Source organism: Corythoichthys intestinalis, chromosome 14, assembly GCF_030265065.1.
Source record: "Corythoichthys intestinalis isolate RoL2023-P3 chromosome 14, ASM3026506v1, whole genome shotgun sequence".
In the NCBI taxonomy this organism is placed as follows: Eukaryota; Metazoa; Chordata; class Actinopteri; order Syngnathiformes; family Syngnathidae; genus Corythoichthys; species Corythoichthys intestinalis.
In genome coordinates this window covers 42,413,493-42,438,650 of record NC_080408.1, presented here as the reverse complement: position 1 = coordinate 42,438,650, position 25,158 = coordinate 42,413,493, and the positions used below count along the sequence as shown (strand labels likewise).

The 25,158-nt window shown below is 39.5% G+C and overlaps 1 protein-coding gene across 7 annotated transcripts in view; it reads left to right on the top strand.

Moving 5' to 3' along the window:
* Nucleotides 1–24,718, top strand: part of pde4ca (phosphodiesterase 4C, cAMP-specific a) — a 146,455-nt gene extending 121,737 nt beyond the window's left edge. For 4 of the 7 annotated variants that reach the window (XM_057856428.1, XM_057856429.1, XM_057856433.1 and 1 more), the window contains 14 exons: nt 4,713–4,757; nt 8,706–8,742; nt 8,840–8,913; nt 8,984–9,036; nt 9,108–9,220; nt 15,449–15,542; nt 15,623–15,792; nt 15,875–15,973; nt 16,979–17,143; nt 17,288–17,387; nt 17,460–17,614; nt 17,684–17,806; nt 17,877–18,059; nt 20,613–24,718. In XM_057856428.1, coding sequence (XP_057712411.1) covers nt 4,713–4,757; nt 8,706–8,742; nt 8,840–8,913; nt 8,984–9,036; nt 9,108–9,220; nt 15,449–15,542; nt 15,623–15,792; nt 15,875–15,973; nt 16,979–17,143; nt 17,288–17,387; nt 17,460–17,614; nt 17,684–17,806; nt 17,877–18,059; nt 20,613–21,080 — 1,879 coding nt within the window. In that variant the 3' untranslated portion in view covers nt 21,081–24,718. Of the gene's footprint in view, nt 1–4,712; nt 4,758–8,705; nt 8,743–8,839; nt 8,914–8,983; nt 9,037–9,107; nt 9,221–12,809; nt 14,539–15,448; nt 15,543–15,622; nt 15,793–15,874; nt 15,974–16,978; nt 17,144–17,287; nt 17,388–17,459; nt 17,615–17,683; nt 17,807–17,876; nt 18,060–20,612 lie in introns of those variants that run through there. The other 3 variants (XM_057856430.1, XM_057856431.1, XM_057856434.1) reach the window with 2 other exon arrangements.
* The last annotated feature ends 440 nt before the right edge of the window (nt 24,719–25,158 follow it).

The window sequence follows — 25,158 nt, the reverse complement described above, 5'->3', positions numbered from 1 at the left end:
TTGCGCGACGTCTGTAGACGGGGGTTTCCAGGGTAAAACGGACAAATTAAAAATAGTTTGGGGGCTTAATGTGCCATGAATCTGCTATGGCAGCATATAGACATATTGTTCTATCAAACACAACAGTTCTTTTGGCTTAAAATACAGGAGTTTCTTTTAAAGAGGGGTGCCAGAGCAAACTGCTTTTTTAGTCTTGTCTGTGTTTTCCGTCATAAGAATGACAATACAAAAATGTCATCGCATGTAATTGACTTTCGGATAATTGAATTTTAAGGGGAAGGTCAGAATTGTTCACATAAGGCTTAATCTTTGAGTTAGCGGGGGTTTAGTTAATTGCTGGAGTTGATTTCAACCCCCATTGACTCGCGCTAGGTTAGCCACTCCGGAGCCCTGAAACTAACAAATAACTGACAAGCTGCATGGAATTTCTTGAAATCAACTTCAGCGACTAAACACCTGCTGACCTAAAGATTAGGCCTAATATGAAAAATTCTGAACTTTAGGGTTAGGGTTTAGGGGTTGGGGTTAACAGCATATCAGTGCTGATGTAAAACAATGCAAATTGACTGCACAATAATCAATAACACACAAATGAATTGCACGGTGCAAGAAACATGGGAGCGGGCACGAATGCGCCCGCACAACCCGGAAGTACGCCGCACATAGATGCTTTCAATTTGGCCACAAAACGTGACAGCAACTAAGCACTTAACACTCAATCAGACTTACAACTAAACGAACACGTCACTTCACGACATAAATGTGCAACATGAATGTGATATAAACAATGCTCACTGAGTTCGCGAGGACGAGCAGGAGCGATGACTACCCGCTATTGCAACGGCAATGCTATGAAACGACCACGCATGTAGCGGCTCCCACCTATCGCTGGACCCTCCAGAATGAAGGAAAAATACTCACATTCAATCATGGACGCACACAGATCAACATTCCCTTGCACATCTCATCAGTTGACTGCACTCGGCTCGAATGTGCAGCCGCGCTCCAGACGCCTTTCTCAGTCCAAAACACTTATCGTTTGTGACTCGAGAAGACTAAGAGTGGTTACTATGGAAACAAACTAGTGATGCACGATAATACATTTTTCAACCGATAACGATAACCGATAATTTCTTCCTCATTCCAACCGATAACCGATAATGTCAAGCCGATAATTCTATTTAAAGATTTATGTAAAATTTTAAAGTATACACAAAAGAAAATATTACCGTGTATTATTGTGCAAAAATAAAATTTATTGCTCTTTTTTTCAACATAAAATATGAACAAGTATTCAATACCAACATCTAAATAATGACAGATTGTCTGACATTGTGTAATGGTAAACTTTTGGCAACAATTACTTACAGAGTAAATACCCAAGTTGCACAGAAATGCCTTTAAAAGTAAGCCATTTCTAACATAAATAACATTTAAAACACACCTCCTTAAAACTAGTCAGTTTTAAGTGTAAATCTATTGGAAATAAGTGAAATTATCTGCCAGCGCTTCAAGTGTATTTCTCTCAGATTTTTTGGAAGAAAAATAGCTATCTGAAAATAATCTTAACAGCCGTATTTTAAGCAATACATTATTATACTTAATCCTAAAAAAAACTTTGAAGAAGAAAAGATTTTGAATAATATTTGTGGCTACAGAATGTTATTGTTATTTCATTACAACAGGAATGTGCATATTTAAACTGATAAGTGTTAATAAGTGCCAATAAGTTTTGATTATCTACTGTGACTGTAATTGAGCAGACAAATAAATGAGATTAATTTGAAAAGTGATTGCTAATGTTATATGCTTTATTGCGCACTGTGAAAATGATTAACTCAAAGAGCGAGATGTCATGTACCCATTCTGCAGCGCTTTGTTTACATTTGCGGCACTCACGAAATTTGCTTTACAGCAGCTAAACTGATACACGGCAGTACTATTTGGATGGAGTTGGAGCTCGCATCTCCGTGCGTGTTGTTTTGTGCCTGAGTTTTGTTAAGCCGAAAAATAAAGGCAGCGTTACAAAGTCATCTGACCTCTCGTCATTTTACATACTGAATGCATTATTGACTGGCTGACTTCGTTTTCTCCATGTTTAAATTACCATCTAACCGCTGTGCCGTCGTCATGATAAGCTTGCTTACTGGACATCACTTCCAAATATTCGTGGTGAAAATGTGATTGGCATGTTTTTCATGAAGAATGGTGGTCGTAGGGCTTTGGCTCTCGGGTCATTTCGGTAAAAAAAAAAAATCGTGTCTCGACTCAGCGGCGGCGGCTACGTTCGTACCGGATAATCCGCCCGCATCGGCCTGTTCGTCGCAGCGTAATCGGGGCCTGGCTCTGCTCGCACGCCGTGGGGGAACGCTCAAGAAACCGGGGATTTCGCCGGAGGTCCCGAAACCGGGGAACCGGGCTCTGCCCGCCCCGCCAATGGTGAGGCGGCGGCGGCCTGCCGGACCGGCCAGAGCGGAGGGCTCCGTTGGAAGACAGCTACTTGCAGACTATCGGTCTCCAGCCGTGCCAGTGTTTAGCCTTAGATGCGAGTTTACCACCCACCTTGGGCTGCTTTCCCAAACAACCCGACTCTGTATTGTCACAAGCCCCGTAGTTTAGCTTGTGTTTACAATAACTTTAGCATTCCCGCTAGCAGCAGCCTCGTATTCGTTCCAAAAATGTTTGTGAGTTTTAAATGAATGCTGGGTTAGTGGTTTTGAATGAGAACGCTTTCTTTCGGCCTCGTGGAACTTGTGCGGTACATGTTTCGCAGATGGCGAGAGCGTCGTTTTTTTCAGTAACAGCCGCCATAATATTCAACTATTTCTTGTCGTGTAACTCCGCCTCCTCAACCCCTCCTCTCTCAGGGGCTTCAGAGAGGGGTGGGGTTGAGGAGGCGGCGTGCTGAATTCTTCGGTTGTGCACATTTGGAGGCGAAATCAAGTATCTAATTATCAGATTGCATTATCGGTTTAATTTTTTTATTATCTGGATTATCTGTGTAACGTCATAATTGCCATTATCGGCCGATAATTATCGGCGACCGATATTATCGTGTATCTTTAAAACAATCGTGTAGTGGGAACCTTTCTAACATTTTCTATTCCAAATGCTCGTCGTACATGACTGCAATGTTCTTCATTCTACATACATTATGAGGCAATAACAAAATAGTAACACACAGGCACTAAGAAAACTAACTATAATCCGATTGCTGATTTGGAAAAAGGAACGTGTTAGATTGCGCGTTACTGAAAGAAAGTAATCAGATTACAATAACGCCTTGTGACAACACTGGCTAGAAGTCAATTGAGTTACAAGCTTGCTGATACGGATGTGACAAAGCATCGAAATGGTGATATATCGTGTTGTTTTTTTACCCCAAAAGGGTATCCATTTACTCCTGCCAGGAATTGATAGGCCGTTTTAAAAAAGGTGTCACTGTTTAAAAAAAAAAAAAGGGAACCAACGAGTTGCTACCAACATCTGTCACTAGAATTGTGTCTCCTTTAACTCAATAATAAACTCATTCACAGCGCTAGACGTCCAATCAATATAGGCTGAGAGGGGTGAATGAACGTTCATTCATTCATTTGAAACCCGAGCATTTGCAGCCAGTCTTTCCATTTTCAGGGCATTTATAGGTTACTTTCTGTTCATTTTAGGGCAGTTACAGGTCACTCCCTGTTGAATTTGAGTCACTGCCTATTTACTTGGGGAGATTCCCGGGTCTGTAACCCAAAATCATCAGGAAGTGACCCAAAAATGCCTCAGAATCAACAAGGAAGTGACTGAAAATCAACAGCAAATGACCTCAAATGCCCCCAAATTAAACTCATTGGTTGCCATTGACCGCCATAGACGTCCAATCTCTTTGAAGAAGCAGGGATGGGAGCGAATGAACTTTTTTTTTTTCATTCGCTGCCGCCCAACCAGTTCAAATGAATTTGGCTTCTAGTATTGATGAAGTCATTCCAATTCACAGAAGAAGAATGAAAAGAGCTTGTTTTTCTGTTGAAAGGTGGAAAAGCGCTATACAAGTATAACACCATTTACCATTTAATTACTTACTAGTATATACAGTGGTATGAATAAGTATCTGAACCTTTTGGAATTTCTCACATTTTTTGCATAAAATCACCATCAAATGTGATCTGATCTTTGTCAAAATCACACAGATGTAAAAACAGTGTCTGCTTTAACTAAATCCACCCAAATATTTATAGGTTTTCATATTTTAATGAGGATAGCATGCAAACAATGAAAAATAAGTAAGATGGTGATTTTATGCAGAAATGTGAGAAATTCAAAAAGGTTCAAATACTTTTCCATTCCACTGTATTAAAATAATATAGGATTATTTCCTGACCCATAATTGTTACAATGCCATATTGTGAGATAATCGGTATCGTGAGCATTGTATCGCATATCGTATCATAAGGTACTCTGAGCTTTCCAACCCAATTTACTAATTTAGTTGGAAATCAACCTACCATAAGATAACTTTTACGATATGTTTCTTGTTATATTACCTCATTGGCTACCATTGACAGCAGTCATTTGTTGTCAACCTTCCCAATCGAAATGGACTGGACGTCTATCGCCGACGCAGTGTATGGCAGCCAAAGAGTTCAAACTTATTTGATGAACTACAGAAAAACTATCGCACATGACAGCCCTCCTCAGCACCTCACGGCTGTCTGTTTTTAAAGGGAAGAAAGCTTGAAGCACTGGGAGGTCAACTGGTTGTCAACTCGGTGAGAGCAACATGATTCAAATCAGATAAAACCACTGATTTGGTTGAAGCCCTCTCATGTCTTTCCTGTTAAACAGCTTCCTTCCCCAAACCTTAACTGAATAAAATTTAATTCCCTTAAACATTGTTATTATTATTCTTTTTTTGAGTGTGCATGGAACCACATTTTCTTTGTATTGCATCCTCCTGTTCCTTTCACCTTTTGTTACACTGCATGATGTTGTTGTTAGTGCTATGAGGTGTCATCAGAAAAATGTACTCAGCCCACTCTCATTCAGTTTTTTTTTTTTTTTTTTTTTTGTCGTGCTATGAAATGATCTTAATTTCTTTATTTGAACACCAGCATAAAAATGAAATACTGCGCAATGGACCCCGGCTTAGATGTGGTTAAGGACAAGCAGATTTAATCATTAAAAAAAAAAAGTAAATGGAAATTCTTAACGTCATTTTTTGTGTGCTTTTTCAAAAATATTATTAAGTTGTTGTTGTGTTTTGTTTTGTTTTAATTTTACATACACAGAGTTTGGACACATCTGATTTAATGCGACACAAATGAAGGTCCCAACCCCACTGATAAAGCAATAAATTGCACTAATCAACCTGAAAAGGCATACCGGTGAAGTCAAAAACCATTTTAGGTGACTCCATCTTGAAGGTCATCAAGATAATGGCAAGAGTGTGCAAAAAAGTAATCAGAGCGAAGGGTGGCTACTTTATAGACACGAGCATATTATACAAGTTTTTAGTTATTTCACCTTTTTTTTTTTGCTAATTACATAATTCCACGTGTGTTCATTCATAGTTTTACCTTCAGTGAGGATTTGCAATGTAAATAGCCATGAATATGAAGAAAACGCATGTATGGAAGGTGTATCCAAAATTTTGGCCTGTACTGTATACAGTCATGTGAAAAAAATTAGGACACCCCGTTAAATATTCAGTTCTTTATTAAGAAATGTTCACAAATCAATGTTTGATCTTGTTTTTTTATCGCTGGAAAAGAAAGTGATTTAATTGTAGGTGAACAACAAAAATTTACATTGTTTTACTCATTAAACCAAATATATCAACAAAAATGCATATTCTAATGAGGAAAAAGTTAGGACATCCTACCATCTGTTAGCTAGTGTTACCCCATTTGGCTGAAATAACTTCAGTGAGACGCTTTTTGTAGCCATCTACCAGTCTTTGACATCGGTCTGAAGAAAGTTTGCCCCACTCCTCAACGCAGAATACTTTAAGCTGTGAGATGTTTGAGGGGTTTCTTGCATGTACAGCCCGTTTCAAATCACTCCACAGCATCTCAATGGGATTAAGCTCTGGGCTTTGACTGGGCCATCCGAGGACTTTCTTTCTTTTCAGCCAGGGGCGCCTACAGAAATTTTTCATAGGGGTGGCCAGATGGGGCCACTTAAAATCTTGGTGTGGCACACCGAAACTAAAAGCCATAATTTCAGGTTTTCATTATATTATTGCAGTAAAAAGGTCAGGGGACAACTATCACAAAGACTTCAGGACACGGCTACTGATATACTTTGGTGTATTGTGTAATATTTGATGTTACTAATGATTTAATGTACATAGTTCATAACTGTCCAGTCAACATTTTGAGTTCCACAACAATTCTGTTTTATTGTGTTATGTATATATTAGGCATAAGGTGTACATTTAACAAAACAAAATAAATGAATTCATTTGGAATGTAATGCATAACCGATGCTACAACAATTTAACGATATACTGGCAAGCGGGGTGGCCAATGGGGTGGCCAACAAATTTATGGGGGGGGGGGCCGTGGCCACCCCCTGGTGGCGCCACTATTTTCAGCCAGTCCTAGGTGGATTTACTGGTATGTTTTGTGTCATTGTCATGTTGCAGGGTCCTGTTTCACCTCAGCTTTAATTTTTTTCATAGACGATCTCACATGTTCCCTAAGCACCCTCTGATACACGGTAAAATTCCTGGTGGATTCTATGATGGTGAGCTGGCCAGGTCCTGCTGCATCAAAGCATCTCCAAACCATGACACTTCCACCTCCATGCTTCGCAGTTAGTATTAGGTTCTTTTCCTGGAATGCTGTATTGGGTTTACGCCCAAAATTTCGTCTGTTCTGGTGTCCAAATAATTCAATATACGGTAGATTCTTCTGTCCGTAGAACATTATTCCAGAAGTCCTGGTCTTTGTTTACATTCACTCTGGCAAACTTCAGTCTTGCCTTTATGTTCTTCATGGAAAGCAAAGGTTTCCTTCTTGGACACCTCCCATGAACGTGAAATGTGTGTTCTCTTTTTCTGATTGTAGAGGCATGCACTTTCACATCAACAGTAGCAAGAGCCTGCTGTAGGTTCCATGATGACATTTTAGGGTTTTTGGAGACTTCTTTTAGCATCTTGCGGTCTGCTCTCGGTGTTAACTTGCTTTGATGACCAGACCTGGGCATGTTGGCAGTTGTTTCAAATGTCCTCCACTTGTAGACTATTTTCCGGAAAGTGGAATGACGGATTTTATATTGTTTTAAGATCTTTTGAAATTCCTTACCAGACTCATAAGCGCCTACAATCTTCTTTCCGAAGGTCTCAGATAGCTACTTTGATCTCACCATGCTGTTTTCTCTCACGTCAACAGTCAGTCACCGTTGAAAGTATTTTGCATTTAAGAGTGGGGCAAACTTTCTTTAGACCAATGTCAAGACTGGTAGATGGCTACAAAAAGCGTCTCACTGAAGTAATTTCAGCCAAAGGGGGTAACAATAGCTATTAAGTGGTAGGGTGTCCTAACTTTTTCCTCAGTTAGAATATGCATTTTTGTTGATATATTTGGTTTAATGAGTAAAACATTTTTATTTTTTGTTTTTTACCCGCAATTAAATCACTTTCTTTCCGAGAGATAAAGAAAAACAAGATTAGACACTGATATGTGAACATTTCTTAGTAACGAACTGATTCTTTAATGGGGTGTCTAAATTTTTTCACATGACAGTATGTGCACGGTACTTTTTTCCCTCTGAAATTACGTTAATATTTTCCTTTTTCTGGCTAACCAACACATATTTAGTAGCACTTTATTAGTGCTCTGTCAAATATGTTTTTTAAAATATATACGTACATATTGTTTTCTTTTTAAATAGAACTTTCTTTCTTTCTTTCTTTCTTTCTTTCTTTCTTTCTTTCTTTCTTTCTTTCTTTCTTTCTTTCTTTCTTTCTTTCTTTCTTTCTTTCTTTTCTAAATATTGAATACCTTTTTCCCCTAAATTTCCTTTAATGTTTTTCTTTTACAATATTTAGTGGCATTTTATTAGTGCTTTCAAAAAGTATGTTTTTTGTGTGGTTTAATATACTTTTTTGCTCTCCTTTATGTTTTTTTCTTTTTCGTGCAAATAACACTTTTTGCGGCACTTTATCATTTAAAAAAAATATTTTTAAAAACTATAATTTTTAAAAATTTCTGTTTTCAGTTTTACGGGAAAACGTTTAGTAAGACTTCACCTCATTCAAAACTTGTTTGCCGCCACCATGCATTTTCAAAGAATTTCAATTATTCATGCAATTTTGCTCTTAGCTATCCCTCACAAAAGCAAGGGGTCCACTGTATATGAATAAAAGCTATTCTAAGAGTGAGTACATTTTTTGTGTCACCATGTGTTTTAAACAATGCCATTTTTTACTCCTGACGCCATTTACACTTGGAATTCATACAATGTCTCTTGACGGCAAACAGTAAGACAAATTGTAGTTGTCCGACACTATTTGGTTGAATAATCGGCTGCCATGGACAACGATAGATGTCCAAACCGCTGCCAGACCCTCCCAGTTGAACTGGTTTGGACGTCTATCATTATCAGTGGCACTAAAACATAATGAATCATTCACTGTTAACCCTCTCAGTCAAAACAAATTGGACATCTTGTATTTATTTATCTCATTTTTGTTGTTCTGTCCTCTCATTTAGACACACAGAAGACATGATTGTCACACCATTTGCACAGGTCAGTCCTTACCATCACCAAGATTATAGACACCTAATATCCTCTGGTTCAACATGAATAAAATGAAAAACAAACGTGCTGCTGATTAATTTCGCAGGTCCTCGCCAGCCTGAGGACTGTCCGGACTAACTTTGCTGTCATAACTGGGCAGCAAGATCGGCCCGCGAGCAAGTCGGTGCTTCTTTACAAACTTGCATGTGATCGAAATCTTGTGAACTAAAAGGATGATTTGTGTCCGCAGGACCCGATCATCTGGCAGCAACCCGCCGTCCATGTGCAATGCCAGTCTGGCAGGTCAGTTATAGTTATTTACAGTAAATGGAAATATTCTGGAACAATAATGTTACTGTGTTGTACTGCTACAGAGGAACCGCACCAGCAACTAGCCATAGAGACTCTGGATGAGCTGGACTGGTGTCTGGAACAACTGGAGACCCTGAAAACGCGGCATTCTGTCAGCGAGATGGCCTCCAACAAGGTAACTCTATCATTAATATTTCACGCCACGTGGGCCGTTGCTGAAATGGAGGACGTTTAGGATTCAAAGTTCTTGGGAAAATATCACTTTAGTCCATTTGACTTTGAGTTTATGCTACCTATTCATCAATAATTGGTCAGAAACTAACAAAAGCTTGGCTAGCCCAGCAAACCGATCAATGATTATTGCATTATTTATTTGATGTTTACAATATAGTAACAGTTTTGCAGGTAACAGGGTTGCAAATGTTACACTCTTTAAAAAATGTATGTATATGTCAGAGGTTGCGCTAGACATTTTCGTTGTCTGTCATTTTGACTGACAGGGTCATAAAAATCCGGCCATAGTCTATTTTTACCCGTCACTTAAATTTTTAAAATGATAATGATGACATATTCAATTGTATTTAGTTTTCATTCATTTTTAATTAATATTGTAACGCTTGCTTGGCGGCGAAAAATTAGACACGGAAGTCGTGGTATTTTTATCCCTTTTTACTCTGCTTACCGCCAACAACTCCGCCCCCAAAGAAAAAGAGGCAACGATATATACCCCAATCACCAACGTCACAAAATGATCTTAATTGTGGTTGTCAGCCTAAAATCTTCTAAATATATATTAAATGCATCTTACCAGATATAAAATGACTACTACATAGTCTGTGGTGATCGTTTGGTGCCCAGATTTCTTGTCGAATTACAGCATCTCATCTTCGCTCTCATCTTCGGGTCTCTCAGAATACGGTAGAACTTCAAGTCTCTCCATCTATCTTCTCTGTTACAGCAACCAACCGCCACACATGCCTTCACCATTTTGATTATTAATATTAACGAGCAGAAAAACACGCCATAATAGGAGGCATGTACGTAGCGGTAATGTGTAAACATGACGAGCTGACACACAATATGGCGGCTCCAGTCAGGGGGGCGGAGTTGTGACGTCATGTGATTGGGGTCTATACACAGGCGGCAATCTTGTCCATCAATTGGATGACGCGCTGGCACACCGGGTGCACCAATAAGAACCTCGCGTTGATGTGTCAATCACGGTGCCGCCGACGCTACAATATTCTGACAGAAGAGCCAACGACGTCATGCATTAAAAGAGACAATAGCTAATTAAAATGCTAACTCGCCACCCTGTGGTCTGGGGTGTGAATTGCAACCTGTCAAAATCACGGACGGACTTCAGTTTTTTCCGTCACCGTTTTAAAAAACCGGTCAACAACGGAAAATATCCGGTTAACGCGACCCCTGGTATATGTATATCAGTTATCTCCCAATATTTTAAGTAAATTGGTCTTATATGTCAACCTTTTAATACAATAGTTATGTAGTTTGAATTCAATATTTTAAGTAAATTTCTGTTTAGTAGTTTGAACATATTTTAAGTTTACAATATTAACTTTGTTATGTACCCTTTGTTGGCAATAACGGAGGTCAAACGTTTTCTGTAACTCTTCAAAAGCTTCACACACTGTTGCTGGTATTTTGGCCCATTCCTCCACGCAGATCTCCGCAAGAGCAGTGATGTTTTGGGGCTGTCGTTGGGCAACACGGACTTTCAACTCCCTCCTCCCCCCGTGGCGTCAAAATGATAACAAGAACGGAGAGCAAAAATCACAGAACCACACGAGGGGACCTAGTGAATGACCTACAGAGAGCTGGGACCACAGTAACAACGGCTACTATCAGTAATACAATGTGCCGCCAGGGACTCAAATCCTGCACTGCCAGACGTGTCCCCCTGCTGAAGAAAGTACAAGTCCGGGCCCGTCTGTGGTTCGCTGGAGAGCATTTGGATGATCCAGAAGAGGACTGGGAGAATGTGTTATGGTCAGATGAAACCAAAATAGAACTTTTTGTTAGAAAAACAGGTTCTCGTTTTTGGAGGAAAAAGAATACGGAATTGTACCATACCCTCTGTGAAGCATGGGGGTGGAAACATCATGCTTTGGGGCTGTTTTTCTGCAAAGGGACCAGGACGACTGATCCGTGTAAAGGAAAGAATAAATGTGGCCATGTATCGAGAGATTTTGAGTGAAAATCTCCTTCCGTCAGCAAGGGCATTGAAGATAAGACGTGGCTGGGTCTTTCAGCAAGACAATGATCCCAAACACACAGCCAGGGCAACAAAGGAGTGGCTTCGTAAGAAGCATTTCAAGGTCCTGGAGTGGCCTAGCCAGTCTCTGGATCTCAACCCCATAGAAAATCTGCGGAGGGAGTTGAAAGTCCATGTTGCCCAACGACAGCCTCAAAACATCACTGCTCTAGAGGAGATTTGCGTGGAGGAATGGGCCAAAATACCAGCAACAGTGTGTGAAAAGCTTGTGAAGAGTTACAGAAAACGTTTGGCCTCCGTTATTGCCAACAAAGGGTACATAACAAAGTACTGAGATGAACTTTTGGTATTGACCAAATACTTATTTTCCACCATGATTTGCAAATAAATTCTTTAAAAATCAAACAATGTGATTTTCTGTTTTTTTTTTTTTTTTTAACCACATTCTGTCTCTCATGGTTGAGGTTTACCCATGTTGACAATTACAGGCCTCTCTAATATTTTCAAGTTAGTGGTTGACTAAATACCTTTTTGCCCCACTGTGTGTATATATGTATATATATATATATATATACTTTTTTTTTATGTAAAAAGTGTGACCTATGTGATTTTTGTTTGAATGAAAAAAATGAGTTCAATTCAATCAGTTAATATAAAAGTAACATCAGTTACTTTGCTGAGTAACTAATTACTTTAACAATGAGGTAACGAGTTACTAACTCAAATACTTTTTGGGAGAAGTAATTTGTAACTATAACTAATTACTTTTTTGAAGTAAGAGTAACAACACGATGCTAACAGAGTTCATCAAAACAGTATTTGAAATATAATGTTTATTAAACAAGTGTTCTCGTGGTTTCGGACAGAATGAAATAAATAATACAAGAAGATTTAAATGTGAAGTGTTGGACGTGAAATGCCCTCCAATTCTGGAAACATCCTTTGGATTGGATTGGATCGATTGGTTACTGTCGGATCGAAAATGCGACAGTAACAACAACAAAAAAATACAATTAAGCAGTATTTATGAGGTAGATATCCGTGACTTATTTACAGATCCCATTTTTTTCATTGAGACGTAATTTGTTTAAAAGTTTAAAATATGCGAGTGAATAATCTTTTAAAGTAGTTTTTTTTTTTTTTTTTTTTTTTTAATGAAATATTAGACCTCTATTAATGATTCTAAGCTAAAAATGACAGACATTTAGAATAATAAATATAATTTATTACCTTCTTTTTATGGCTTGGTTGAAACAAAAGCAGTTGCGCGATGTCTGTAAAGAGGGGTTTCCAGAGTAAAACGGACAAAATAAAAATAGTTCGGGGGCTTAATGCGCCATGAATCTGCTATTGCAGCATATAGACATATTGTTTTATCAAACACAACAGTTCTTTTGGCTTAAAATACAGCACTTTATTTTAAAGACGGGTGCAACAGCAGAAACTGCTTTTTCAGTCTTGTCCATATTTTCCGCCATATACATATAGGTATTGTTAGATCAATTTTGGTTGGTGTCTTTTTTTAAAGGTTGTTCTTAGAACTTAGCAATCAAAAGCCAAATTCTATTGATTGTAACAGCCACAGCATATAACAGTCACAGTTGACTTCACCAAACTACATGAGCATCCATCAAGGGTCCCATGAAAATCTAATCCCCCCACCATTGAGTAAAAGACTTCCTTCATGAATGGGTGTGAGAGTTTTCATGCATGCAAATAGAGACAAGACACTCCCTTCCCCCCACTCGTGTTGAAAAATGTGAATGAGGATGCACGGCATCCCCTCCATCCATCCATCCTTACTTACATCCTCCCAACCCCCTTGCATCCCTCTCCTCTTCTCTCCTTGCGCTCTTCCCAGACTGAAACCCAACGGTCGCGTGATTTCACGATAAGACAGCCCACTCGATGTACACGTGCTTTTCATAGCATCACGCACATAAGTGCTACTCTAATATATCGTATATTGCTGCGTACTGTACATTGTCTGTCCGGAAACGTAAAGCTCACGTGGCGCCGTCCCGGGTTCTGTGGGAGGGAAGCCTTGTAGTTCTGCAGATGAGTCAATGAGCAGAATAAGTCATTGAAGGAGAATTATCTATGCTGACTTTAGAACACTGGAAGGCACGTGTGAAACATTGTTTCTGCTTCAAGCAATTTCATCTTGTTTCGTTGCCATTGGCGGAAATAGACGTCCAATCCATTTGAACTGGGAGAGGCTGGCAGTTTGAGCTATTTTAGATTTTTAAAAATCTATGTGTGATTTCCATTTGAGTTACTAATTTTCTCTAAATTTTCAGTGCAAAAATCATGATTTAGTTATATTTATAAAAATTGTATAAAATGACATAATAGCATCAAAAGACAAACTATGACGCTAATACGGGGTTCCTACAGGTTTCATCAAGTGAAATTTCAAAATATTTAAGCCTTTGCGGGTTCAAAATTGTGAAAAATCCATCAAATGCTGTGGGTATGTCCACAACAGTGTGAGACAATATCTCAACTGTCAGTCATAACTGAATCAGGTGAGTTGTCCAGTGACCAATGGTTAAAAAAAGGTTAGTTTGCTGAAATGGCATCTTTTTTTAATTGCTGTGTCAGAATAATAAAGTATGAACCCTTTCCCGTAGATGATGCTCATGATGGTCAATGTTCCCACATGATTGCAGTTCGTGATGTACTCTTTATTTTTGGCTTCATGAATGAACTGCCACCCCTCCCCTCTTGATTCTCTTTCATCATTTTTCTTCATATCATCTTCAAACTTTGGTGCACATGGTGCTCCAGCTTCAACACGCTGAGCCCCTCCCACTTTGTGTAGCTTTCCTCCAATGGGAGCGCCGCGGTTCTCCCGGCTTCTGCTGCAGAACTTGCCGGATTGGTTGCTATTCTTAGCCGTTTTTTGGAGGGAGGCGTGGATTAGAGTAGCTCCTTCTCCCTCTGTTTACACACACGAGAGCGAGCTGGAATTGAGTGAATGAGGCAGAGTGGGGAAGGCAGGTGGACCACCACATTCCCACACATGTACTTCCAGCTCTCCCGCTCCTCCGCTTGTATCGATCGAGGCTTTCCCGATTGGGCTGCCGGTGGAGTACGCATGCGGTTGCTTGTGTTTAAGAAAGAAGCACAGGGCAGCAGCAAAGGATAACCACAAAGCTCAGCTCTTGCAATTTTATTCTTGCTTCCATGCTTGATTTTGCGCTGAAATGCCAGAAGTGGATCTTTTCATCTCGGAGTCGAGGATGTTCATTCAGGTAAGGAGTGCTTGACTGATGAATGAGTGTGAGGAGGGTATTCAGGTTGCTGTTTTTGTGAGTAAAGAGCTGATTTTAAGGGTTGTCAGGAGCATTTTGGATTTGACTTTTTTTAATATATATATATATATATATATATATATATATATATTTTTTTTTTTTTTTCAGTTTAGTGATGGATTTTGTTGCTATGACTGCATATTGATCTATAGCAGTGTTTCTCAACCTTTAATTGTGCCCTGCTGTATGCCATGCCATTGTTACCCTTGGGCTATTCAGTTCTTAGTCCTCAACAAATCTTCTTAAATGATGGCTATACCCATGGCAAATATTTGACATTGCAAACATTTCAGCAGCCACTACTAGACAAAAATGTGACAAAAGCTGTACGTGTGCTAAACGACCCTTTCCAAAATATTTAAATTTAAACTAGTGGAGCACTCTGAGAGAGCAGACTTACACCTATATTTTATCACCATATTTCTGAACTCTTTGACCTTTTCTCTTCATATCATCTGCCTTCCAAATTTGACTCAAATTTGATAATCCGTTGTCGCATTTATCACAAAATTCCTTTTAATACCACTTTTACCGAGGATCTCATTACCTCAAAGTGTAATCATCTCTTCCGTTTCATATTAAAAACATCCTGCAAGTTTGATGATAATCCCTTTGAATGTTTGTGAGTTATGTCGAACACATACAGACATGCCAACCTCTGTGACCTTTGACCTCATTACCCCAAAATGTAATCACCTCTTCCATTTCCTATTCCAAACATGTCCTGCAAGTTTGATAGTAATTGATAAGTGATCCCAGTCTAAATGTATCGGACGTCTATCATCATCGATGGCATTCAAAATAATCATTCACTGCCAGCTGATGGATTGATTCCTTCCGCTTTGTCCAGTTCAAGAGGATGCTGAACCGAGAACTCACCCAGCTGTCGGAGACCAGCCGCTCAGGGAACCAGGTCTCGGAGTTCATCTCCAGCACCTTCCTTGGTAAATTGACCTAAAATTTGCATCATGGTTTACCCGTTTGAATATGAGAGCGATCTGACTTGTCTGACACCATCTGACAGAGAAGCAACATGACATGGACATCATGGCTCCCCCCACCAAAGAGGAGAAGAAGAAGCGACCCATGTCCCAGATCAGCGGTGTGAAGAAGCCAACTCACAGCCCCAGCCTGGCGCCCTCCACCATCCCTCGTTTTGGGGTCAGCGGCACCCAAGAGAGTCTTCTAGCCAAGGTACGAGGTTCACCATAGCAATTCTGAAATGCTTGAGTCCCAGTGCATCACTTCTAGAATTTCTGTGTGTGCTTGCATTCAGGAATTGGAGGACATTAATAGATGGGGAGTTGACGTGTTTAAGGTCGCCGAGTACTCTGGAAATCGTCCACTCACGGTCACCATGTACACCATTTTCCAGGTAAGCTACGCCAATATGAAACATGTCAATGAATGAACATAAAGTGCCACCTTGATTTAGGAATTGGTGCTTTGTTAGTAAGTTTGTAACTCAGGGGTGTCCAAACTATTCCACATAGGGGGACATAGGGGGATTCACCAATCTGGTGTTTTACAAGTGTAATCAGTTGATTGCAGTCAGGTGCTGCTTGTTTTAGCAGAAACTTCATTGGTTAATCTGTCTGTGTTTGATTGGTAGGAACAAAAACCAGGACCAGCAGCGGCCCTTGAGTATCAGTGTTTTGCCAAAATGTAACGTCTTACTAGAAGCGAATTTGACACCCAAAGTACTACCGTGCGCTTTTAGCTTGTTTTGTTTAGATGCATACAGGAGGAACGTACTAAAAAGATTCCTTAGGAAAATACGTTACTGTAGTAGCAATATCAAATAAAGGTGGTTTAAACATGCTGCATGACTAATGTGGTCAACACTCTGTTTTAAAGCTACAACAAGGAAAAAACAATGCTTAAAAGTATGAGAGGGAGACACATGCAAAAAGTATTTTGAGGCAATGAAAAGGTAATAAATGACTCAATGGAAACAAAAATAGTAAGTACTTTTAACCGATGTGCGCATGCGTGCACAAGCGCACAGTGCACTGTGTAGGACTTCTTGCTGTGTAGGAATTGCAGAACACCAGTTTGGATACCCCTGTTTTAACTTATTTAATCTGTTATGTTTCATTAAGTTTTTTCAAGCCTCGATGGCAGTGATGCACCATTTTAGAGGAAACTGGCTGTAACCCATGTTCTACTGCTGTTACCTAAAGAACTGGATTTTTTTTTATGTCCCACAAACAATTTTAAATAAATGAGACAGTATTTAATATTTAGAAGCTAGAATAAGATTTGTCCAATTTTGAGGTCAATGTCAATGGTTGGTGATTAGTTTGATATTCGATTAGTTCTCGATTCGTCAAACCACGCTTTCATGTTTGACGGGATTGATCTTGACTTTCTATCTCAGGAGCGCGACCTGCTCAAGTCTTTCAAGATTCCAGTAGACACTTTCATCACCTTCATGATGACTTTGGAAGATCACTACCACGCCGACGTGGCGTACCATAACAACATCCACGCCGCCGACGTCGTCCAGTCCACCCATGTGCTGCTTTCGACTCCTGCACTGGAGGTACATGAATATAGACTAGACGCGATAGAAGTCCAATCCATTTGGAGTAGGAGGGCCTCCCAGTCCAAATGGAGAGGAAGTCTTTCACCATCGAAAGCTGTGTAACATAAGTATTCATTGATGTTCTCATGTCCGTTAATAAAGGCCGTCTTCACCGATCTGGAGATCCTCGCCGCTCTCTTTGCAAGCGCTATCCATGATGTGGATCACCCTGGTGTTTCCAATCAATTTCTCATCAACACCAGTGAGTTCATCAGGCAAAATCTGTGCAATTTTGTATATTTAACACCACCTTAAACACTCTTTTATTCCTCAGATTCTGAGCTGGCATTGATGTACAACGACTCATCCGTGTTGGAGAATCACCACCTGGCTGTTGGCTTTAAACTTCTACAAGAGGACAACTGTGACATTTTCCAAAACCTCAGCAAAAAACAGAGGCACTCGCTGCGCAAGTTGGTCATTGACATGGTGAGTTCACTCAAAATCACCTTTGAACGATAAAGCCTGACATATTTGATGTGATTGTTGTGAAAACAGGTGCTCGCCACTGATATGTCCAAACACATGAACCTACTGGCAGACCTAAAAACAATGGTGGAGACCAAGAAGGTCACCAGTTTAGGAGTTCTGCTTTTGGATAATTACTCTGACCGCATTCAGGTAAGAGTAGGATCACTCGCAATAAATTCAAATCCGGCAATTGTTTAACACATCAACCGTATTATTGCAGGTCCTTCAGAACATGGTGCACTGCGCGGACTTGAGTAACCCCACCAAACCACTAGAGTTGTACCGGCAGTGGACTGATCGGATCATGGTGGAGTTCTTCACTCAAGGGGACAGGGAGCGGGACAAGGGCATGGAGATCAGCCCGATGTGCGACAAACACAATGCCTCCATTGAGAAGAACCAGGTAGAATGTGTTCCCATCATCAATCACACCAGTGATTTGGAGCCAAAGAGCTTTTTGTAGCGTTAATTGACAGGAATAGCCTGTGGCCATAGCCAAATGGCCATCGTTCGAAACCTCTTAATGACAAACAATTTGTTTACTAGTGGTGCAATTGTATGAAAATCAGTTTTTGGGCACCAGGAATATGTGTGATGTCGTAGACTAAACTCAGACCAATATTATGGCCTAGAAGTGACTTGAGGGAGATCCTTTCATGACAGTCCAAACGAGCCAAGTCAAATGCAATCTGATATTTTTAAATCTGATCAGAGGTGGGTAGAGTAGCCAAAGATTTTACTCAAGTAAGAGTAGCGTTACTTCAAAATAATATTACTGAAGTAAAACTAAAAGTAGATATCCAAAACATGTACTCAAGTACAAGTAAAAAAAAAAGTATTTGATGAAAAGAATACTCAAGTAATGAGTAACATTGTGAGTAACTTTTTTTTTTTAACAATGGTATTGTTTTTTTTTTTCCCAGCACAACGTTATCTCTTTGAACTGTTACGTTACATAACCACATTAAGCCAAAGAAATACATTCCGGTGAGAGAAAAAAAAAATGGCAGAAATGATGCATTATTCGTCCAAAGAGCATGAGTGCCCTATGGTGGAGAAAATAGTTCCCAGTTTGAATAGTGATTTGCAGTGTTGTTAATAACAGTGTTAGATAATAACGGCATTACTAATGGCGTTATTTTTTCCAGTAGTGAGTAATCTAATTAATTAGTTTACTCATCTTGGCAACGCTGTTACCGTTACTGAGGACGTAAATGCGTGCGTTACTAAGTATTACTACATTGTTTGAATGAGGCGAGAAAAGTCTGTAAGAGACACGGACTCACGGAGACGAGACAGCAAAGCGGGAGTGGGGAGGAGGGACGGGAGTTAGGGTTAGGTGGTGCCGTTGCAAATGCGATGCTAGGTGGCTCCAATAATACCTGACTGTAGCCGATAGCCTACAAACTACGCCCACATGATGCTAAGGTAGATATCCTATGTATATGTAACTAGATGCAAAATAACAGACACGGCTACTTTAGCACATTTATAGAGAACTAGATGCAAAATGATCGACTCACCGGTGTTAGTAAACAGCCGCCATCTTAAAGCAGTAGACCTCCCTCAGGAAGGCTCTGTTGTAGAGAGCCTTCCTAGCGAACCTAAGTAATTTTTAATCTAAAATACTCCTAAATCAGCAAATTCTTGAGTTGAATCTATCTTTAAATGTTTAAACAGTTTTAAAACTTTCACATGTCAAAAATAGACAAAAGGGAATTAATGCAATAACGGGGGCAATTTTAACAACTTTAACAGTTGATTCAAAACATTAAATGACTTCCAAACCTAGCAAAGGTTACAATGTTTTTTTTTGTTTGGGATGAAAAAAAAAAAAAACATGAAAGGTAACACCAGCTACTTTGCCCAGTAACTAATTACGTTTACATTCAGGTAACTGAGTTACTAATACAATTACTTTTTAGGAGAAGTAATTTGTAACTGTAATGAATTACTTTTCAAAAGTATGACTAACAACACTGGTGACGAGTTCCTTCATAGTTACTATTATGAAATTAAAAGGATCATACAGTATCTCCGGTTTTCCGTGGTCAATCGGTGCCAAATAAAAACTGGGAGAGAAGTTAAAACCCACGCTTTGGAGTCATTTTGAGGGCAGTGCTCTATGTCAAATACTTCATTTTTTAAGATGCTTTAAAGACGCCACGTGATTGAACAGGCAGGCATGATCGTACAATGGCAAGCTTGCGTTTGATTGGTATAATGGAGCCATGGGATTATTGTTGCGACGTTTCATTGGTGAAATTGGTAGAGTTTACTCTTAGCTTTGCTGGCAAAATAAATAATAAATCTATTATGTAGAAAAAAGAGGGAAAAAATTTAGCCCAAAGTAGTGGAGTCAGAGTAGCGTTTTTTTTCTTCCCAAATCTACTCAAGTAAAAGTAAAAAGTATGGCCTAGTAAAAGTACTCTTAGGAATACACTTTTCTCAAAAAATTACTCAAGTACGGAGTAGATGTAAGGCATTACTACCCACCTCTGAATCTGATCCAGGTCACTTTTGTATGTGGCTCTAAATCCAATATGGACCACATTTTTCTGAACTGTCTATTGCCCCCAAGTTGGAATTCCGGCCACCATTGATGAAGTCAAATCCCAACAAACATGGAGGACATATTCTTTGGCATTAGTACAATTGTCCAGCTACTTTCACTGCTTGAGGGTTTTAAGAAATATCCCCCATGTTTAATATGCTAGGCTCTTTTTTAGCATGTTTCGGATCAGTTATGGCAAGAAAAATTGTATTTTTGTAATTAGATCTGTAGTCTGAACGTAGCCATTTAGGACTACTGTAGAAAACGGTAGTCTGAACGGTTATAAAAAAAAAATCGGATTTGGCAATAAATCTGGTTTGTGCTTTGAGACCAGCAGTCTGAGAAAATGGTGAAAAAGTCAAAGAAACTAAAGGACCCTCTCTTCTGGTGTTCACGTTTCAGGTGGGTTTTATTGATTACATCGTTCATCCTCTCTGGGAGACGTGGGCCGACCTCGTTCACCCCGATGCGCAAGAAATCCTTGACACCTTGGAGGATAACAGAGAGTGGTACCAGAGCATGATCCCCCGAAGTCCTTCACCCAATCCCGAAGGCTCAGGACTAGAGGACGACGGCGGGGAAGCTTCGGGTTTTAATACAGGCACGGCGTCGGCTGACAAATTCCAGTTCGAGCTCACCTTGGAGGAGGAAGGCGAATCTGATGCGGAGAGCCTGCCTGAGGAGGAAGAGGACAGTCGAGGGACTGAAGCTTCCAGAACTGATCCTGGCAAAGGATTAGGTGCCATATCTGCTCACTTACTCCCTAAAACCACCTCTGTTGAGGCAACAAGGACGTTTTCCGCAGACTCCGATAAAACGGCACCAGAAAGAGCCACAGAAACGAGTTCGGATCTTAGACTGGACACATAGCATTCATCCCAACGAGTTCTCTGCCCTTTTTTTTGTTTATTTTTCATCTTGATTTCAGTGCCTCATCCACTTTCACTCCACTTTTGGTCCGCACAAATGAGCCTGCGATGAGGTGCTGCACGGAGGTCTGCGGTTGAAGTACGCGCTTGCACTAAAGACAGAAAAACTGATGTTGTCTGAACGGTCATTTCTGTTCTGTCAGTCAGACACACTGTGGCTATTTCTGCAGAGACTATGTGCCAAGAAATTCTAGCCTTGTCTTCCTCTTTTTACATTTTTTGTAATGATGGTAAGGAAGTGGTGAATGACATGGGGAAAAAATATTTATTCGTTGCTGAGGATCTTTGCTTTAAAATGTCTTGCAGTGAATGGTTATGTTTCACTGCCATTGGCGACGATAGACGTCCTATCCATTTTGACAGTTTGACAGGGAGGGCTACCTGCCTCTCCCAGTCAAAATGGATGGGACATCTATCACTGTCAGTGGCAGCCAATAAGTTAAAGAGACAGACAACACCTAGTATAAAGGACCTTCATGTGAAAGACGGTTGCTCCAAGTATTTAAAGGGAACCGCGGACTTAAAGACTTGTAGGCTCTTATAAGCCACAATTGTTCTCTTTACTAAAATATATTATTAGAAACACATAAAATATTGCCATTGATTGTTTTGATGTTTCGACCTATGGAGCGCACCATGTTTTAAGCGCGCAATGGACGCTCAGGGTGATGACGTAGATTGTCACTGTCACTTGACGAATACTACAGGGTTACTGCAATTCCTTCTATGTGGCTAGACGTCCAACACATGCGCTTATCGTTTAAAAGCGGCGAGTACTTACTCTTTGTATTTTTATGGAGTCTTTTATTACCTTTCCATTGCCTCAAAATACTTTTTGCATGTGTTTCTCTCTCATACTGTTAAGCATAGTGTTTTCTTGTGGGAGCTTCAAAGCAGATTGTTGATCTGTTCACCACGTAAGTCACGTACCTTATTTAAACCACCCTTATTTGATATTACTACGTTTAAGTATTTTCTTAAGGCATCTTTAGTATGTTTTGTCTGTATGCATCTAAACAAAAAAAGCTGAAAGCGGACGGTAGTACTTTGGGTTTCAAATTTGCCGTGTAGGACTTGTAGCACATTTTGGCAGACACTGTCTTTTTTTTTTCCTACTCTCGTCTCGTCTCATCCCGTCTTTCCTGTTCATTTTGATCTTGCTGCTTGTTTTGTGAAATATCGATAGTGCTGTCATGCTCATTAATTAACTCTCGGGTTCAAATTGAAAGGGTTGAACAGATGACATGTTTATGTCGCCAGAGTCATACGCTGGAACCCCGGCAGCGTAACTATGTGACGTCACCGCCCTGCGATGTCAACAACAATAGCGAATTACTAGTTAAACTAATTTTACAAATTGTATAAAAACAAAAGCATCAAGAGGGGTTTCAATATCAAATTATTTTAACTCATAATAACGTTTATCTTTGAGGAACTACAAGTCTTTCTATCCGTGGATCCCTTTAAGCAAATAAATTGTGAATTCCTTAGACCTCTGATCATGGAGAATACAATGTTTAAACACATAAAAGGACACGGTCATGAGCGCAGCCATTTTTTGATGTCAGTTATACCCACGCACATTCACACTTATTTGAACACAGGTGCATAGGTTGATGGGTATTACTGATGTCATGAGGAAGGGCATTTGATGTGCTGAAATACTACCGGCATTGATGAAATATCTGTCTGCCACTTCCTGGAACTACAATACATTTCTCTCCACTATTATACATCAGGGAAAAAATCTAATTCTGTGGGGTTTATTTTTCTTATCATTCTTCTGGAATGCACGTGATAAAGGTGTTGTCTGTCGCTTTAGAAAACCAGTTGCAGTTTTTTTAGCTAATAGTGCAAGTTAATTGGGTTAGCACCAATGATTCTGAAGGCCCTGGGTAGACAAATTTGGCAAGTAAGTTTGTTCTTTGTAAATGCCGCCATCTAGTGTTAAAAAGTAGCTCCCAATCTCAGAATCCAATTATTTGCATGACATGCATGGGCAAAACATTCAAATGGGTTCAAGTGTAGGTTTCCCCCATTTTAAAATATCAGATAAGTTTTTGCTTTGTTCCTATTCAAACATGTTTTTTATTTGAATTCACTTGTCATTATTACTATGTAGGCACCCATTTTATCAGTTTGCCTTCAAGTCGAGCACTTTAGTTTCATTTTGTTGTTCATGACTATTAGCCCTCATTGTGATTTGAAAGGGCTTTGATTCAAACCACGAGCACATGGAGGCTTTAGACTTAAAATGCAACACTAAACATTGTTACCTTAAAAACCAGGTGCGTTTATATCCTGAAATTGTTTTCACAATACACAGGATGCATCTTTTTAACTGTAAACAAAAAAAGGTGAGGCTTTTCCCCTCTTGTTAATCAATACGTTGCTCTCCATCACATAAGTCAATGACAAAACAAGTGCCAGGCAAGCGTGACACAAACCGTACTGTAGTTTCCATTATGCCACAGGCTACTTTCCACCAGCGCCAAACTGATAAAGTTGGTTGATTGTAGCACCTCATGTGCCAATTGGACCCCAGCGTCTCTCCTTCAACTTCTCTTCAAACTGTAACTGATATTGTCTTAAAGCGGTGTTGTGTTTTTCTATGTGTGAGCGAATGACAGGGTGGACTTGTATATGCGAATAAAAAACCAAAGCACTTTGTATAGTACAATTTACAATTGTATACTTCCATTATGTGTCAAATGTGACTATTTTATGGGCTCTTTGGTAGTTGAGCACAGTGCTACACTACTACAGCTGACAAAGATTGGATTTTGGGACAGATGGTGTTTTTTCTTGGCTGTATTTGATGCACAAGTTTGACTCCAAGATATGAACAGTATAAAGACCACTATAGATTCTGTTTTAGCACAAATCACTCCCGTTCAGTGTATCAATTTGTCACGTGTTTTTCTCGTTTTGTTTTTCATGCCTTATTTTCAAACTTGGGATTGTCTTTCATGTACTACCCAAGATGCTGGAGGAAAACGTGCAATGCTTTCTGTCATAATTAACAGCACAACAGACAGACCAACACTACAGGATGCCTTGAAAATTTAAGGTCTAATGAACAGCATGGTAACTCGCACAAGAATTCAGCCGTTTTGTCTTGTACATTTTCCTCAAATTGCTCCATGTACAGTTTATTTATTATTTCCTTATTACCTGAGACACAAAGAAAAAGTAGACATAAGTTCTCATTTCTAGTATGATTTTTCAGAAGGACATATGGGATAGGATAAATGCTACTGTTTTTTTCTCCTCTACAACATACACAAAATGACTCATTTCCATGATTTGTTGGTATGAAAATAGTTGTGTGGCCGATTTACTTCACGGTTTTCTGAAACATTTCTCCTTGTACTGTCGTCATCGATGTCATTGCACAGTGGATCTTCCACATTATTGTTCATCCACGGTGAAGATGATGGGCCAAAAATGGTCATTTTAGTTGTGAATCTTCTTAATGTATGAATTGATTACCACTGCTTTGACAATCCAATCTGTTGTCTAACCATGGGTTTTTGTGCCCTCCTTTCAACTTTAACTGTATGCCTTGCCAATAAAAGAAAAAACATTTCACAATTTCATGTATTGTATGCTTTAAAAAAAGAATGAGACATATAACATTTATGCAATATAATTGACATACAATATATACTAGTATTTAGTCAAAGTAGCAATCATATGAACATGTTTTCCCCCTGCAATTAAAATCTTACTCTGTCGACACAGTTGCTAAGATAATTGACAACATACATGATGACAGAAATAAAAAGAAAATGATACAGGACTAACAACGGAATTGGATTTTAAATTCAAATTGTAACCCAATAACGCTAATATTTTGGAGAATACTGTACTGTGCACAGTGGCGCGGGAAGTGGGGTCCTGGGTGTGCTGCAGCACCCTCTGGTGTTGGGGAGAAAAAAGTGTTTTGGTAGTTCTTTTTTTAATAAATACATAAAACATTGAAACAATATAGTACAGACATGTACAAAGTCCGGCCT